The following is a 15,300-nucleotide window of genomic DNA, read 5'->3' on the forward strand; positions in this document are numbered from 1 at the left end:
TTTAAGAGCTGGGTTTAATCTTTGTTAGCTGAAGATGGTGTTGAAGTCTGAATTGAATAGTGGAAAGGGATTATTTTAAGGAATCAAAAATTCAGGAAATGAATAGCAGTGCACAGAATACTAGTGAATTAAAATGCATAAAAGCTTATATCTCAAATATTAGAAGTACAAAAAAAAATCCGTCTTGGGATAGAAGAGGATTGAAGATAAATCAATGAGAATCTAAATAGGCCCAGAAGAGTAGCAGATAACTGAATACTTCAAAATGAAATTACCACTGAACCATGAAGCTTATCCCATGTGATGTTGAACTAAATTCAAATAATGCTATTCTTGAATAAAACAGGGGTACTTTGTGACTGTAGTGCTTGTGTTATTTGTAGCAGTTAAATAAGATATTGCTTTTTTACACATCATTGTGCCTGTTTAGTTCTTCAGAGTTTGGAGGTAGGCATGTGGTAATTCCTGGTGGTAGTTGAATGGAGCTCAAATCGTTAATTTGAATTTGAGTCTAGTTTATATTGTGATTAAGAACCAGCTAAGATTGTGGTCTCATATCAGACACTAGACACTGACTCATCTTTGCTCTTTTGTAGGTTCAAATGATCCACTACCACGCACTGCTAACACCTGAAGCTATCATCCACCTCCTCTGGATCACTGCATTAATCACTGCTGACTTATGGACCTCTCACCACTCTTCCTCAATTCGATTCCCCAACACAATCTCCACAGCACCACTTTTCCTTAACTGGTTCCTGAATTCACTCCCTCTGCACAATGGCTGTCAAAGCCTGGACACTGGTTCACAGATGTTCCAAGCTATCCTCATCCCACTACAGAATGGAGACAGCTTAGAACATCCACTAACCAGCGTCCAGTTGCCAACGCTTTGTCCATTTCATATCAGACATGCTTTGATGTCTTCCATGGCTCATTTATTAGCACTCTTGCCTCTGTCACAAGGTTATAGGTTCAAATCCCACTGAGAGACTTGAGCAGAAGATTGGGCTGACAGGTGCAGTATTAAGAACTGCATTGTCAGAGGTGCTATCTTTAGGATACATTAAACTGAGATCCCATATGGCTTTCAGGTGGATGCAAAAGATCCCACATTTTGAAGAACAGTTATTCCCCCATGTCCTGCTGAACATTTATCTCTCAATAAACATTAGAATAGATAATCTGGTTATTGCTATTTGCAATAAGCTTCCATCCCGTGGAAGCTTACTACAGATTGGCTGCCATGTTTAAGTTACAGTGGTTGTAATTAAAAAATGACTATAAAGTTAACGGCATGAAAGGCATTATGTAAAAAGGACAGAGATATATTTATATGTCTTTTCCAATATCTGCCATGCTAGACAAGTAATTCCTTGTGTTCAATCTTACGCTGCCAGTCTAATTCTGAGCCCACTTTATTTACACCTTCTTTCCCACTCTATTTTGGGACCATCACTGTTCACACAGCAATGCCAGCTTGTATTTCTCTCTGCCCCAGGGACTTTGTCTCCTGAACCCCAACCTAACACACTGCTAATCCTCTGCCTTCTGTCTCTCCTGCCATGGTTCAAGCTTCATTTCCCCTTGAAAAGCATATGGTAGAATTGTCTATCTCAGATGGACCCAACTTTGGCACCTTTGCTAACTTTCTATCATTTCATACCAAGCATTAAGTTAACAACCTTCTTTCTGTCTCATTCACCAGTAACCCTGAGATTCCACCAGCAAATCAGCATTCACTGTCCACTCTGCAATTTCTTTCAGAAGGTTAATTTTGCCATATGTGACCTGATTATGTACTGTACTGACTTTACTGGAATCCTGGCAATGTTTAAACAGAGGGACAAGGACAGAGAGGTTAAGGGATGAAATTCCAGAGATTAGTGCCTAGACAGACTGCCTACAGTAGGCCAAAGAGTGTTGGAAATGCACATGAGGCTAGATGGCCAACAGAGGTGAAGAGGGGTATTTCACATTTTGCGGTTAAACATTTCAAAAAGTTAGGTCTGTGTGGATCAGTGCTACTCTATCAATCTGCACTGCTTTTTTTTCTCAACTTCTATCTACTGTAAATGTTGTGTCTTCAGTGGATAAAGTATACAAGACAAGGGAAAGGGAATTCAAAGTCACCCTTTTAACCATTACAACATCACTAGCCATTTCCTTATATCCCTCAACACGAGAAAAAACAAAAATGACAAGAGTCGATAGATTTCTAATTACCGATGACATAAAGCGATGTGGGAATAGTGTGGAAAGGTGGCATTGAGATAGAGGATCATCCATGATCTAGTTAAATGGAGGAGCAAGCTCAAAGAGCGGAATGGCCTATCCCTGCAACTATATTCCTAAATAGTCAACACTCTGTGCTCAGTTGGTGGAGGAAGTAAATGTTTTAAGTTTGTGATGGGGTGCCAATCAGATGGACTGCATTGTCTGGATGATGTTGGAGCTGTACTCATCCAGCAAGTGGGAAGCTTTCAATCACACTCCTGACTTGTGCCTTGTAGGCTTCAGATGAGTTACTTGGCTTTGACCTGCTCTTTAGACCACAATATTTATATGGCTGTTCCAGTTCAGTTTCTTGTCAATATTAACTCCTGAGAATGTTGCACATAGGGAATTCAGTGGTAGCAATGTCAAGGGGAGATGGTTTGATTCTCTCTTGTTGGAGATGGTCATTACCTGGCACTTGTGGGCGTGAATGTAGCTTTTCAGCCCAAGCCTGATTATTGTCCAGGTCTTGCTGCATATGGACATGGACTACTTGAGAATTTACTCACCCTCCTGGCTACCTCACACATCATCAGCTCATCCACAACTCTGCTGCCCCATCTTATCCTGTGCCAAGTTCTACTCATCCATTGCTCTGGCCCCTAGTTACATTGGCTACTCTTATCCAAAAAGGCACAAGTTTAAAATTTTCATTTTTGTTTTTAAATCCAAAACTTGATAGCCCCTTTAAAGATATTGGAAAATTGCTGGGTATGCCCTGGGAATAATCAAGTATCGAAGCGAGGGACCAAGTTGGGTCAGTCCCAGAGTCTGACACACAGGTCAGAATTTGGAAGTAGATGCTGTTTTTGACAACAATAAAAGTTTTGCAAGGTTGAGGAAACCAAATAGGGATACTGCATAGTGCAGGGAACAACATTCTGCCGCTTATACATAGGTCCATAGAATAAAAATAAAGTCATAATTAATACAAAATATTGGTTCAACCAAAGTAATGTGCACAACTTTAGGCACTCAATTAGGGATTGGAAATTATAGCCATTAGCAGCTATTTAAGATACAAAGCAACTTTTTTTTTCACTGAAGCAGAAAATGTGACAAGATTTCGTGGAATTTTGAAAATTAAGGGTTTTCGTTATCTCAGGTCTATTCAGTGACAAGTGGTAACCAATTTAAAATAATCACCAAAGAAAAGTTAGAAAACATTTCTTTACAGGGTTGTTGCAGCAGGAATACTTTCTCACAAGGAATGATTCAGACACAAAGACAAGGCATCATTTGCAGGAACAGTGGGCATTTTAACAAGAACAAGATTTTAATGCAAAGAGAGCAGCACATTAGGATTATTTTTTGATTGCTTTAATAAAGCATCGACAGATATGAACAGTCAAAATATATTTGTGCTGTAGCCATCTTAGTTTTAAATGATTACATGGTTATATTTCATTAACACTTACTTCAGAACTCCCAATCAGTAGAATAGAATTATTCATATGAGCATAAAACCATTATTCAAGTTGAGGCAGGTTCTGAGTAAAAATACTAAATGTTACCCAGTTTAATTAGAACCCAGCGGTAACACGAAGTACTGTTGGATATATTTTGCAACAGAAAATATTGAAATTAACTTAATATGTTCAGAAACTTTACATATTTCATAGCCATTATTAAAAGGTTCATAGTCAAAATGGAATGCGTGTCGAATTCATTACCACAGGAAATAGTTGATACCAAAACATTGAATGTATTCAAGACGCGGCTAGGTATAGCACTTGGGGTGAATGGGATCAAAGGGAGAAAGCAGGATTAGGCTATTGAGTTGGGTGATCAGCCATGATCGTAATGAATGGCGGAGCAGGCTTGAAAGGCCAAATGGCTTCCTCCTGCTCCTATCTTCTATGTTTCTATGAAATATTGTGTCCAAACTACAGGTCATGGGACAGATGTAGACCCATGAACCTTGGCAAATGCACCCAAACCCAGGTCCATTACTTGCTTGCTTTTTGCCCTGCTTAAGTTTCATGGATCGGTCAAATTAGAAAGTGCCTTCATTAGTACTGTTGCTTCCCTGGTGGATAAATAGTAGAGCAAAACACTAAAATTAGTTAATACCTAGGACAGCTCAAGATGCAGTATATACAAATTAATAGGAAGAGTGATAAAGCATCTATATAAAACTGCACATTATTCAAGTTACAGTCAATAATATCATGGGAGATTGGTTTTAGGGAGCGTTTGTTTAGGCATAGATCATTTCTACATAATGGGAATAATTCCTACTACAGGAATTAATTTAATTTGGAGATGCAGCTTCACTGGAATTCATTATATCCTGACTTTAAATTTATTTATTACTAAATGAACAATTTCAATTACTTTAAGATAATTGTAGCAGCGTTAGCTAATCTCTTGCCAACCAACCAATTTGTTTTTAGTGAACATTGTGTTTTCACAAACAGATAATGCAGTAAGAATAGATAATACAGTATGAATAGTTTGCATAATCTTTGCTGTTGACGTACAAATTATTTGGTCCAGCAGAGCTCAATGGGACAATGTCATTATTTTGCTATTAGAAATGAGATACTGTAAAGTTCTTATGTACTTCCAGAAACTTTCACAGGTCACATAAATATTTCATTCATATTGATTAATCACACTGACATTTTTCTATTAATATTCTGCGAATGCCTATGGAGAATTTACTACACAGAAAACTTGCACCAAAGTTGGAATATTGTCTTTTTAATGTTTGATAAATTATAAATATTTTGATTACATGATATGAAACATGCAAAACACAAGTCATCAAAACCGTGGTTGTTACTTGAATACAATGTAACCAACCATTTTATTACAGGAGTAACTTCTCAAAATACATTTTAGTGCATTGTATACAACACAGAGTGAAATTTAAAATGACTTTATTTATCAGAATTACTTAAGACATTTATGATCCACCATTCATATGATAGTACCAAATGTCTCTGTAGCAAAGCAGTTCCTTTATTTTAGGACGCTTGCCCAGTGTTCAGCTTCAGGTATCACCAACAGCATTGCATTATATATATAAAAAAACAACCAACAGTGCAAACAACCTGAATTATTTTCTCTCTCGCACCTGCATCACAAAATTAGATCAACCTTTCTGCAAATATCTCAGCAAAACTGAATGAAACTTATCACAATGAAATACAAAAATAGCAGAAAGGCCGATCTCTTATTGCTAGTATAATTAAAGAGGTTATTATTGGAACAGATCTATGGAATTGAAGTAAATTGTGTTAAAATTATGCAGAACAAAAATATTTATCCACAAAATACTGATTCAATACAGAGCTGGTGTCAGCAAAGAACCAATACGAGAACAAGATCATAAAATCCAACACTTTGTATTGACTATTCAACTTTCTTCCTCGCCTACTAAAATTCTGCACTTGTGGAATGCACTAAATTTGAGCATTTCCTTTAGAATATTATGCTGTTAATGGGATCTAAAGTCAGTTCCAGGTAGACTCAATCCTAGCGCAATTTTTAAAATTATTGCCAAGCACACGCTAGAGACATGGATGCTGATTTTAATGTTCATTTATTAAGCTTTACACATTAGAAATACCTTGCCAGCAATCTTTAGATTAAAAAACAATATTCAGATTTTATGCTACTGTCAGAAAATAAAATGTCAAATTATTTAAGTCAAAGGAAGCTTCAGTTTTATAAGATTGCATGTTTCAAGTACTGATCTTAATAATGAAACTACACTGCTGTAAACAACTAAATTTACAGGTTAGTTTTGCACTCAGCAACCTAGGACACAGTCTGTTACAGCTGTTCACAAGGTCAGTCTGCAAAACAAACCCCTGTTCTAACTGAACTAAAGTGACTGAGTGACAGATCTGAAAGATAGCCCAGTCCTTAAATAAAAGGAATGGTTTCCATTAAACCATAAAAACCCCAAGTTGATGCCATTATATTGGTTGTGAACCATGCCAGTACATGACTCTCAAACTGATGGCAGAAATCTCAAAGCAAACATGCTTTTTTTTTAAAAAAAGGGTCTTCCCGGTAGCCAACATTAGTAAATCCAAGTTTACTTTGCGGTTGCTGCAGCTGCTTGTAACCCATACATTGGGAGCCACAGCATGAACATAATACAGAAGCAGTGTGAAAGATGTCTTATTTACCTGCACAAAAGTGGTTGTATTTACTGTGCATACGGTATATAAATTGTTGAACTTTGCAAATTTTCAGAGCTGGCAATGTCCTGCAACAGTTTAGGAAAAGTAAATCCCAAGATAAAACTTAAAGAGTCGTCACAAATCTCTCCAGTAATTTGCCTCAAATCAGTGAGATGTGCATATTAAACGTCTGTCAAGGGTGACTAAAATGCTTATGAATTCTCCATTGAAAATAATGGAAACTTCTGAAACTTCCAGATGCATTGATTTAATACATAACTGATTATTATGATCAAACTTAAGTGATTAAACATAACTGCTGCATATATAGAAGTTTTGAATTCAAAGAGGCAATCCCGCTCCCGACAGCACCAATGCAAGGCTCAAAGCACAAAAATTAATTCACTTTTGTCTCCATCAAAATGAATGGAAACCTGTATTGTACAAGATAAGTTTCTGAACCTGCAATGAGTTTGATTATTCATGAAGTTTAAGAAGCCAGTTTACTGTGTGTGAAACTTGAAGCAAAAAAACAAAATCCTGAATGACTCATTCCTTACTTACGTAAGATATTACAGACTGGTTCATTAAAAAAATGTTTGGGGAAAACCCAAAACTAACACGTTAGAATATCTATTCTATAAGGATATAAGCAAATTTTGCACAATAGTGAAATACTGTTTAAAAGGTGCAACTGTAGCAATTAGAAGTCAGTACTTCAGCTTAAAAAAACTCCACCAGTCCAATTAGTTACTATATTGTATAACCCCCACCTCCAGTCTTATGGATCAAGTGCATTAATGAGTTCTGTTTGAGAGAATCTTCCATCTCCATTCGAATCAAACGGTTGAATTTCTTCGGGCTTAGGGGTTTGGCTCCCAAATAAATTGTGAAGATCTTGATAAGAGAGTTGGCCATCATTAGATTTAAGAAACAGATCCTGGAGAGCTGCAATAATAAAAGCACAAAACATATTTGACAATGACATACACTAAGCTTTGAAAAGGCAATACTAAGACACTTCAAAAGAAAAAAAGTATTTTACAAGAACCAACACACACAATATTCTTTATGCAGCTGCCCCGAGATATGAAGGTTTAGTTTGAATTGTCTGAATTCACTGTGCAAACACAAGGGTTCTATGCATTTGTTCTTGCGAGCCGGCATCTAAATTCACTGGATCACAAGTCACACAAGAGTCGCAAGATTTTACGAGCGAGGATGATCATTCAGCTCATCTTAATTTATCCACCTATCCAGACACAAGAATTTCTCTTGTTTTGAATTCATGTAAGAACCAATTAGATGCTAAAGCTTTTGTCCCTTCTGCCAAATCTGGGAAGCCATTCTAGGTGTTGATAACTATTTCTAATTTCAGTCCCAAATTGACCTCTTACAACTTTGTCATCATCGTTTCCCCCACCACCCCCGATCCTACTCTCCCAATTTCATGTTTCAGATTTATCCTTTCCAGTTCCTTAACATGGTGTCAGCTGTGGAGTTCCTAACAGTCTCACTCAAGTCACAAGATGGTGGGTTTAATTCTTACTCCAAGACTTGAGCAGATAATCTAGGCTGATGTTTAAAATGTGCTATCTGAGGGAATGCTGCATTGTCATATGTGCCGACTTTTGGATTAGACATTAAGCAGGAGGTTCTGGCCCCATCAGGTGATGGAAGAGATCCCACAATAGCAGGGGAGTTCTCCCCACTGCCCAGCCCCAGGACAATGTTATTTCCTTAAACAGCATACATTATAGAACCCTTACAGTGCAAGAGGCCATTTGGCCCATAGAGTCTACACCGACTCTCTGACAGAGCATCTTACCCAGGCCCAGAACCCACACATATTTATCCCGCTAATTCCCTTAACCTATACCTCTTGGGACACTTGGAAGCAATTTAGCATGGCCAATCGACCAATTTTCCAAGATGGCGCCAGAGCGAGGCGACTTCTTGCAAGCTGTGCCCAGCATACCTTCTAATTCTATCTTTTACTCTCATTCTATGCTTCTAAAACTTCATTCTAACTCTTAAACTCTCTAACAATGCTTTAATTCAACTTCTTACAGATTTGGCAATCCTTAGGACCCTGGAGACACCCAACCTGACTGACCCGAAATTGACCCGGACCAGCCGCCTACGCGTGAGCAGCAGCTGGCACTGCAATCCCAGAGCCAGGGATTCCTCCACACCAGGAAAATGCCCTAGAAGCCTGGGCCTACATTTGGAGGATTCCTAGAGCCCGAGAACACGCCACGGGAGCCCGGACCTTCACTCTGCTGGTCCCCAACGACCAGACCTGCATCCCTGAAGCTGGAGTCCCCTCCCCCCCCTGCCCCCAATCCCTCTGACCCACAGAGCTGCAACCTCCTGCAGGTTCCAAGCACTCCTAAAAATAAACTCTCACGCCCTACACTTCCCGCTGCCTCGGCAAAGCAGCCAGCCTAATTAAGCACCCCGGACATTCTCTCTTCCACCTTCTTCCATCGGGAAAAAGATACAAAAGTCTGAGGTCACGTACCAACCGACTCAAGAACAGTTTTTTCCCTGCTGCTGTCAGACTTTTGAATGGACTTACCTTGCATTAAGTTGATCCTTCTCTACATCCTAGCTATAACTGTAACACTACCTTCTGCACTCTTTCATTTCCTTCTCTGTGAATGGTATGCTTTGTCTGTATAGCGCGCAAGAAACAATACTTTTCACTATATGCTAATACACGTGACAATAATAAATCAAATCAACCTAACCTTCACATCTTTGGACTGTTTAGATTATTTGGTCATTATCACATTGATTTTCACAAGCATGAATATTAATAGCTCCAAAGCACTAGCTATCATTTAACTACAACTACTCTAAACTCAGAGATGAGTTTAATCAATTGCACAATGTGTGGGCGTTGTATTGTGGTCAGTGTTGTGGAAATCATATATGACTTTGGTTAAATATTAAGCAGATGTACTGTTCCTTATTTGCAAATTCTCTTAAGGCCTCATCCTTGCCTGTAAACCTCTCTAGTCCTATAATCTTCTCTGCTTCTCTGACTGTAGCCTCTTGTGTATCCCTCCATCCTGGTTGACTGCACTTTCAACATTCTTTGGAATGCATTCCTTAACTCCCTCCTTAACACCAACTTGACTGACCAAGTTTTTGATCATTACTTCCTTCTCTCCTCCTCTGGCTCAATGTCTGCATTCTCATACCACAGGACATTTTTCTATGTTAAAAATAATACATAACTGAAAATGGCTATTGCTGTTTACTATCATTTTGAAGGAACAGAAAGGAGTGCAGTAGTTTAAAACACTCAACACTGAGAAGCAAGGGACTTATCCCTGATGTCCTGGTAAGTATTTATACTGCATCAACATCACAAAAACAGATTATCTAGTCATCATTACAATGTTGTTTGTGTGAGCTTGTGGTGTGCAAATTGGCTTTACTTCCCACATTATAACAGTAAATATGCTTCAAAGGTACCCAATTAGCTGGAAAGCACTTTATGGAGTTGTGTTCATGTAAGGCTCAATTTAAATGTCGGTCTATTGGTCCTTTTTATATAAATCAGTTTAAGTTCACGGCAAACTTGTGATTTGTATTGCTGCACTTGACAAGACTGCAACAGCACAAACTAGTTATCTCTAAGCACCTTCTGGATTTCTTCATTTAAATGCATATGCGGAAACCAGAAGCTGCAGTCAGCAATAGAGGTGCATATTGACCATTAATACTACCACAAATTGTGGCCATTATTTAAATGGTCTAGTAGTGTTCTACAAATTCTTTAGTTTTACTACAAAGTATAATTCTTCCACAGAACAGGTTTTCTTTTAAACATTCTGAATTATTGATATGCCTTGAAATCTTTTTAGTGAAAATTTAAGCAAAAAGAGCTCATGGTGCATCACAAGAGAATGCGAAAGAACACAATGGTGAAAGCAGTCATTTGACGGTAGTAAATTTGTTTTGCCCTAAAAATCAAGATCAACCAAGCATTACTTAGTTTCCAACTTTTGTCCTGGCAAACACGTAAAGGGCAAAGCTGCTGATAACCAACATGTAAAGTTGACTTTAAATGGGCAGCAATAAGTGCTATCCATAAGCTATACATGGTTGGAAACAGAAGGAAAAGGAATATAAAATTGTGTTTCTGGGCTACCACCAGAATTTGGCAAAAGTAATGAGCTGACAGGAAAAAAAATAGTAATAAGTTGGCTAGATCAGCGATTCCTAAACTTTTTTGGTTATGAACTCCGATTCAGATTTCCCAACTTTTTGCAATTTGAGCCATGTCAATGTAGAAGTGGTGGATCTACTCGCTAGAAGATAAACTAGCATCTTTGGAAAATTAACACAAGTCAAAGATGCAAAAATGAACATTTGTTCTACAGCTGAGATCTACATCTCCAATCTCCATAATGGTATCTGATTGTAGTTTGAGGGCAGTTTTTGTACAATCATCTTGCTCTACTCAGTTTTGCAGGTTGCTGATCAGTGTGGTGGGGCAGTCTAAAGTAAATTTCAACTTTAATCTGTACTGTTCTCAGCCTCGAGAGATTTAGTAATAACAACTATTGCAAGAGTGGGAAAGGATTCAATTTTTCAATTTGAACATCCTCCATCTCGATACATATTAAATTCAATGAAGAACATTTATTATCGTTTTTAATAAAATATCCTGCCAAAGCAAATATTTGCATCCACAGTATGCAATTCAAGAATAACATTTTAAAATGAGGGGTCAAAATGTCAACAGAACCAATTCAAAATTAACGCAGAATGAAACAGGAAATATACAGAACAGAAGTTCATTCTGAACAGTGTCTGTGCCAGTCAAGAAAGCGTCGGACAGTCAATTCCACTTTTCAGTTCGTGGTCTGCAGCCCTGCAGGTGACGACGGTTCAAGTGCCGATCCAAGCATTTTAAAAAAAAATGGGATGAGAGTTTCTGTCTTTCCGACAGCGAGTTCTAGATTTCCACTGCTCTCTGGGTGATAACATTTCTCAACTTCCCACTACTCCTGCCAATTTAAATCTGTGCCGCCAGATCATTGACCTCTCTGATAAAGGGAACATGTTCTTCCTGTCCAGCCCATCCCAGAACCTCATACATTTACACACCTTTATTAAATCCCCAAAAGACAATATCCCAAGCCGATGCAATTTTTTCTCATAGCTGAAATTTTCCATTCCTGCAGCACCCTTATTAATTTCTTCTGTAGCCTCTCTACTATTCCCACATCCTCTTGTAATGAGATCAGAACAGTGTGCAGTACTCTAGATGTCATGCTCTAAGCCTCAGCTAATAAAGGAAGTATTTTGCCTGCTCTTGTTTAGAAACGGGAACTTGCCTTAGTCCCGGCAGAGGCCAAGGTATTTATTCCCCAGTCGGCACACGTGGAGTGTGGCAAGGTGACAGGCTGCGCATACCCCATTCTAGTTTCTTTCAGTTAAAGGGCTCGGCCATTCAGGACATCAGAGTGCGTCTGTGTGGTGCCTTCTACTCTTCTGACACTGATCTATCTGAAAGGGACTGTTTCCAGTCCAATTTGGCCAGAAAGGACACAACTCAACTTCATAACAATGCTAACAATTTCCCCAAAGTAAACATTTTTGTTCTTGGTCAATCTCTGTCCTTTTTCACAACCATGTTGAATCCACCAAAGTGCTATCCCACTGATATAACTCTCCCACCTGCCCAGCTTCATTTCTTAAAAATGAAATCCACCAATGCCCCTTCTCTTGTTGGGATTACCACACTAACTAAAAAGGTTTTCCTGAAAGCATTTTAAGAATTCTGTGCTCTCTCTATGTTTTAGGAAAATTTTTATCCCAGTTATTAGGGTTCTGCCCTATTTTGCACTTTTCAGCAATCTGCCGGCATATTTGCTCTTCTGTTTCCCTCTGTCAGCTGTGCAACTGCCCCATTTTCATGTTCCCCAGTTCAACTCAAGTTACCTCATTTGATGATCCTTATAGCACATCATTCCTCCCCAGAACAGAGATCGTTTCTTTAACCAATATTAAAAACCCACGCAGCTACCCAATTTTTCATTCCCCTCACAATTCTGTCAAAATCCTGTAAAAAGGAATGCTGAGCTGCGATTCAAGTGGAAAGCACGGAACAATAGCTGGACAAAAAGGGAAAATGTTTCCAAATGAATATTATGGTGCAGAAAAAAGGGAAACAAGAGGCAGGAGACTGGGAAAACAAAACAGTAAGGGAAATCCTAAGTATTTATTTTCTATTGATAGACTCAAAATGGCCAATGGGCCCAATCACTTTCTCCATAATAACCCTAATGAAACGTTATCCTTTATTCGGAGAGGAATTGAACGTAAAAAATATTATGCTTGAGATTTACAAAGCATTGGTGAGAATCTCAAATATTGTGTGCAGTTTTGGTCACCTTATTTAAGGAAGGATGTAAATACATTGGAGGTGGTTTACTAGATTGATACCTGGAATGAGTGGTTTGATTTATGAGGAAAGGTTAGACAGATTGGATGTGTTCCACTGGAGCTTAGAAGAACAAGGGGCGGCTTGATTGAAGTACACAAGATCCTGAATGATAATGACCAGGTAGACATGGAAATGATGCTGTGTGTTGTGGCCAAGTCCAGAACTATGGGGAAGTCCAGCATTAGGGGGCTCTGTTTGAAAGTTAGGGGTTGCCCTTTTAGGATGCAGATGAGGAGAATTTTTTTCTCTGAAGGCTGTGCGATTTTGGAGCTTTGCTTCAGAAGTAGCTGGAGGTGGGGGTCAGTGAATATTTTTAAGGGGGAGGTAGACTGATTCCCTTGCAAAACAAGAAATTAATGTTATGAAGCCTAGTGGAACCATAGTGTATCAGGACTGTGGCATTCGAAACACAAAGTGATCTGCCATGATTTTATCATATGGTGGAGCTGGCTCAAGGGGCCAAATGGCCTACTTCTGTTCCTATTTTGGATGTTCATAAGAGTCCACAAGGGTAATACAAGTCTCTTTCTCAATTCATGGATTCTGTAATATGTCTCTTTTGGGAGAGAAATGATTGATCGAAAGCAGTTAGATGTTGACAATTTCTCTGAAATTTGCAGGCTTGTTGAACACAATAACCGCTTAATGTTCCTAAAAATGTTAATGATGCATATAGTCGTCTAACTTTGAAATTACATTTTGTGGCATTAACTATTCAAAGTAAAATGTAGTTTTCTAAATAGTTACGTGTACATAAAAAATCTCCACATCATGATTTATTTTTTCATGTTCATCAAAACATATCACCAATATCCATAGCAGAAGTGGACCAAATGTACATCACAGAAGTTTCAAATTTATCTAAACAAATTGAATTATTATCCAGACAATATGCTGCTCTTTGAAGCACTTTCCAAATCCACAACCTCTATCACCCAGGACAAGGGCAGCAGATACGTGGCAACATCACCATCTGCAAATTCTCCTCCAAGCCACACACCATCCTGACTTGGAAGTACGTTGCTGTTCCTGCACTGTCACTGGGTCAAAATCCTGGAATTTCAACCCTAACAGCACTGTGGGCTTTCCTACAAAACATGGACAGTAGCAGTTCAAGGCGTCGAACCACCATCTTCTCGAGGGAATTTAGGAATTGGCAACAAATGCTCACCTAGCCAGCAAGCCCACATCCGATGGACGAATAAAAAAAGTGAAACTTAAGAGAAGGCGCGAGAGATCACCACTGGTTCGCCATGATCACATCAACTGATGTCTCTAAATGGGCAGTTAAGATTACAAATAACGTACTTCAAATAAGCAGTTTGATATCTGCTGAACTCTGACGAAGGCTCATCCAGGCTCAAAACATTAGCTCTGTTCTCCCTCCATAGATGCTGTCAGAACTGCTGAGATTTTCCAGCACTTTTTTTTTGTTTCAGATTCCAGCATCTGCAGTAATTTGCTTTAGTGTTATGATATATGCTAAATGTTTGATGAAGTCTGTTCGTTAAAACTCACCTTTTAAATTGGTAATCCCAGGCAATGAAAGGCGTTTTAATTTGACATTCCTTTTATTGTTTTTTTTAGTAACTGCTTTTACTGGAAGTGTCGAAGACATTAAGGGTTTCACTGTAGAAGTTGAACCTGTATTACCTGTAGAACAAAAACAACATTATTAAAAAGCATTCTCTGTTTATAACTTGTTTCTGCAACCCCGTAGGGAAAAGTTACACAGAATCTACAACACAAAAACAGCCCATTCTGCCCACCTGACCACGCCAGTGTTTGTATACAATCTGATTTTCTCTTCCATTCATGCCCTCATATCGCTCTACTCGGTATCCTTAGATGTGCACTAAGCCTTCCCCTTAAATGTTATCTGCTTCCACTATTCCATCTAATTGTAGAGGGAAAATCGTATGAGGAAAGGCTGAGGAGCTTGAGGTTGTTTTCGTTAGAGAGAAGAAGGTTAAGAGGTGACTTAATAGAGGCATACAAGATGATCAGAGGATTAGATAGGGTGGATAGTGAGAGCCTTTTTCCTCGGATGGTGATGGCTAGCACGAGGGGACATAGCTTTAAATTGAGGGGCGAGAGATATAGGACAGATGTTAGAGGTAGGTTCTTTACTCAGAGAGTAGTAAGGGCGTGGAATGCCCTGCCTGCAGCAGTAGTGGACTCGTCAACATTAAGAGCATTCAAATGGTTATTGGATAAACATATGGATGATACTGGAATAGTGTAGATTAGAGGGGCTTTAGATTGGTTCCACTGGTCGGCGCAACATCGAGGGCCGAAGGGCCTGTACTGCGCTGTAATGTTCTATGTTCTATCTGTCACCACTCTGTGTAAATACATTTTTCCAATTCTTTATTTGACTTGTCATTTGCTGCTGTAAAGCTATAGCCCCTTGTT

General features: G+C 38.8%; 1 protein-coding gene across 2 annotated transcripts in view; it reads right to left on the minus strand.

Annotated features, from left to right (window-relative positions):
* Nucleotides 1-4,967: 4,967 nt before the first annotated feature.
* Nucleotides 4,968-15,300, minus strand: part of efcab14 (EF-hand calcium binding domain 14) — an 87,495-nt gene continuing 77,162 nt past the window's right edge. For both annotated transcript variants that reach the window (XM_078218477.1, XM_078218478.1), the window contains exons 9-10: nt 14,404-14,538; nt 4,968-7,364 (exon numbers count right to left, since the gene is read on the minus strand). In XM_078218477.1, the coding sequence (XP_078074603.1) occupies nt 7,198-7,364; nt 14,404-14,538 (302 nt within the window). In that variant the 3' untranslated portion in view covers nt 4,968-7,197. The remainder of the gene's footprint in view (nt 7,365-14,403; nt 14,539-15,300) is intronic.

Source organism: Mustelus asterias, chromosome 8, assembly GCF_964213995.1.
Source record: "Mustelus asterias chromosome 8, sMusAst1.hap1.1, whole genome shotgun sequence".
Lineage (NCBI taxonomy): Eukaryota > Metazoa > Chordata > Chondrichthyes > Carcharhiniformes > Triakidae > Mustelus > Mustelus asterias.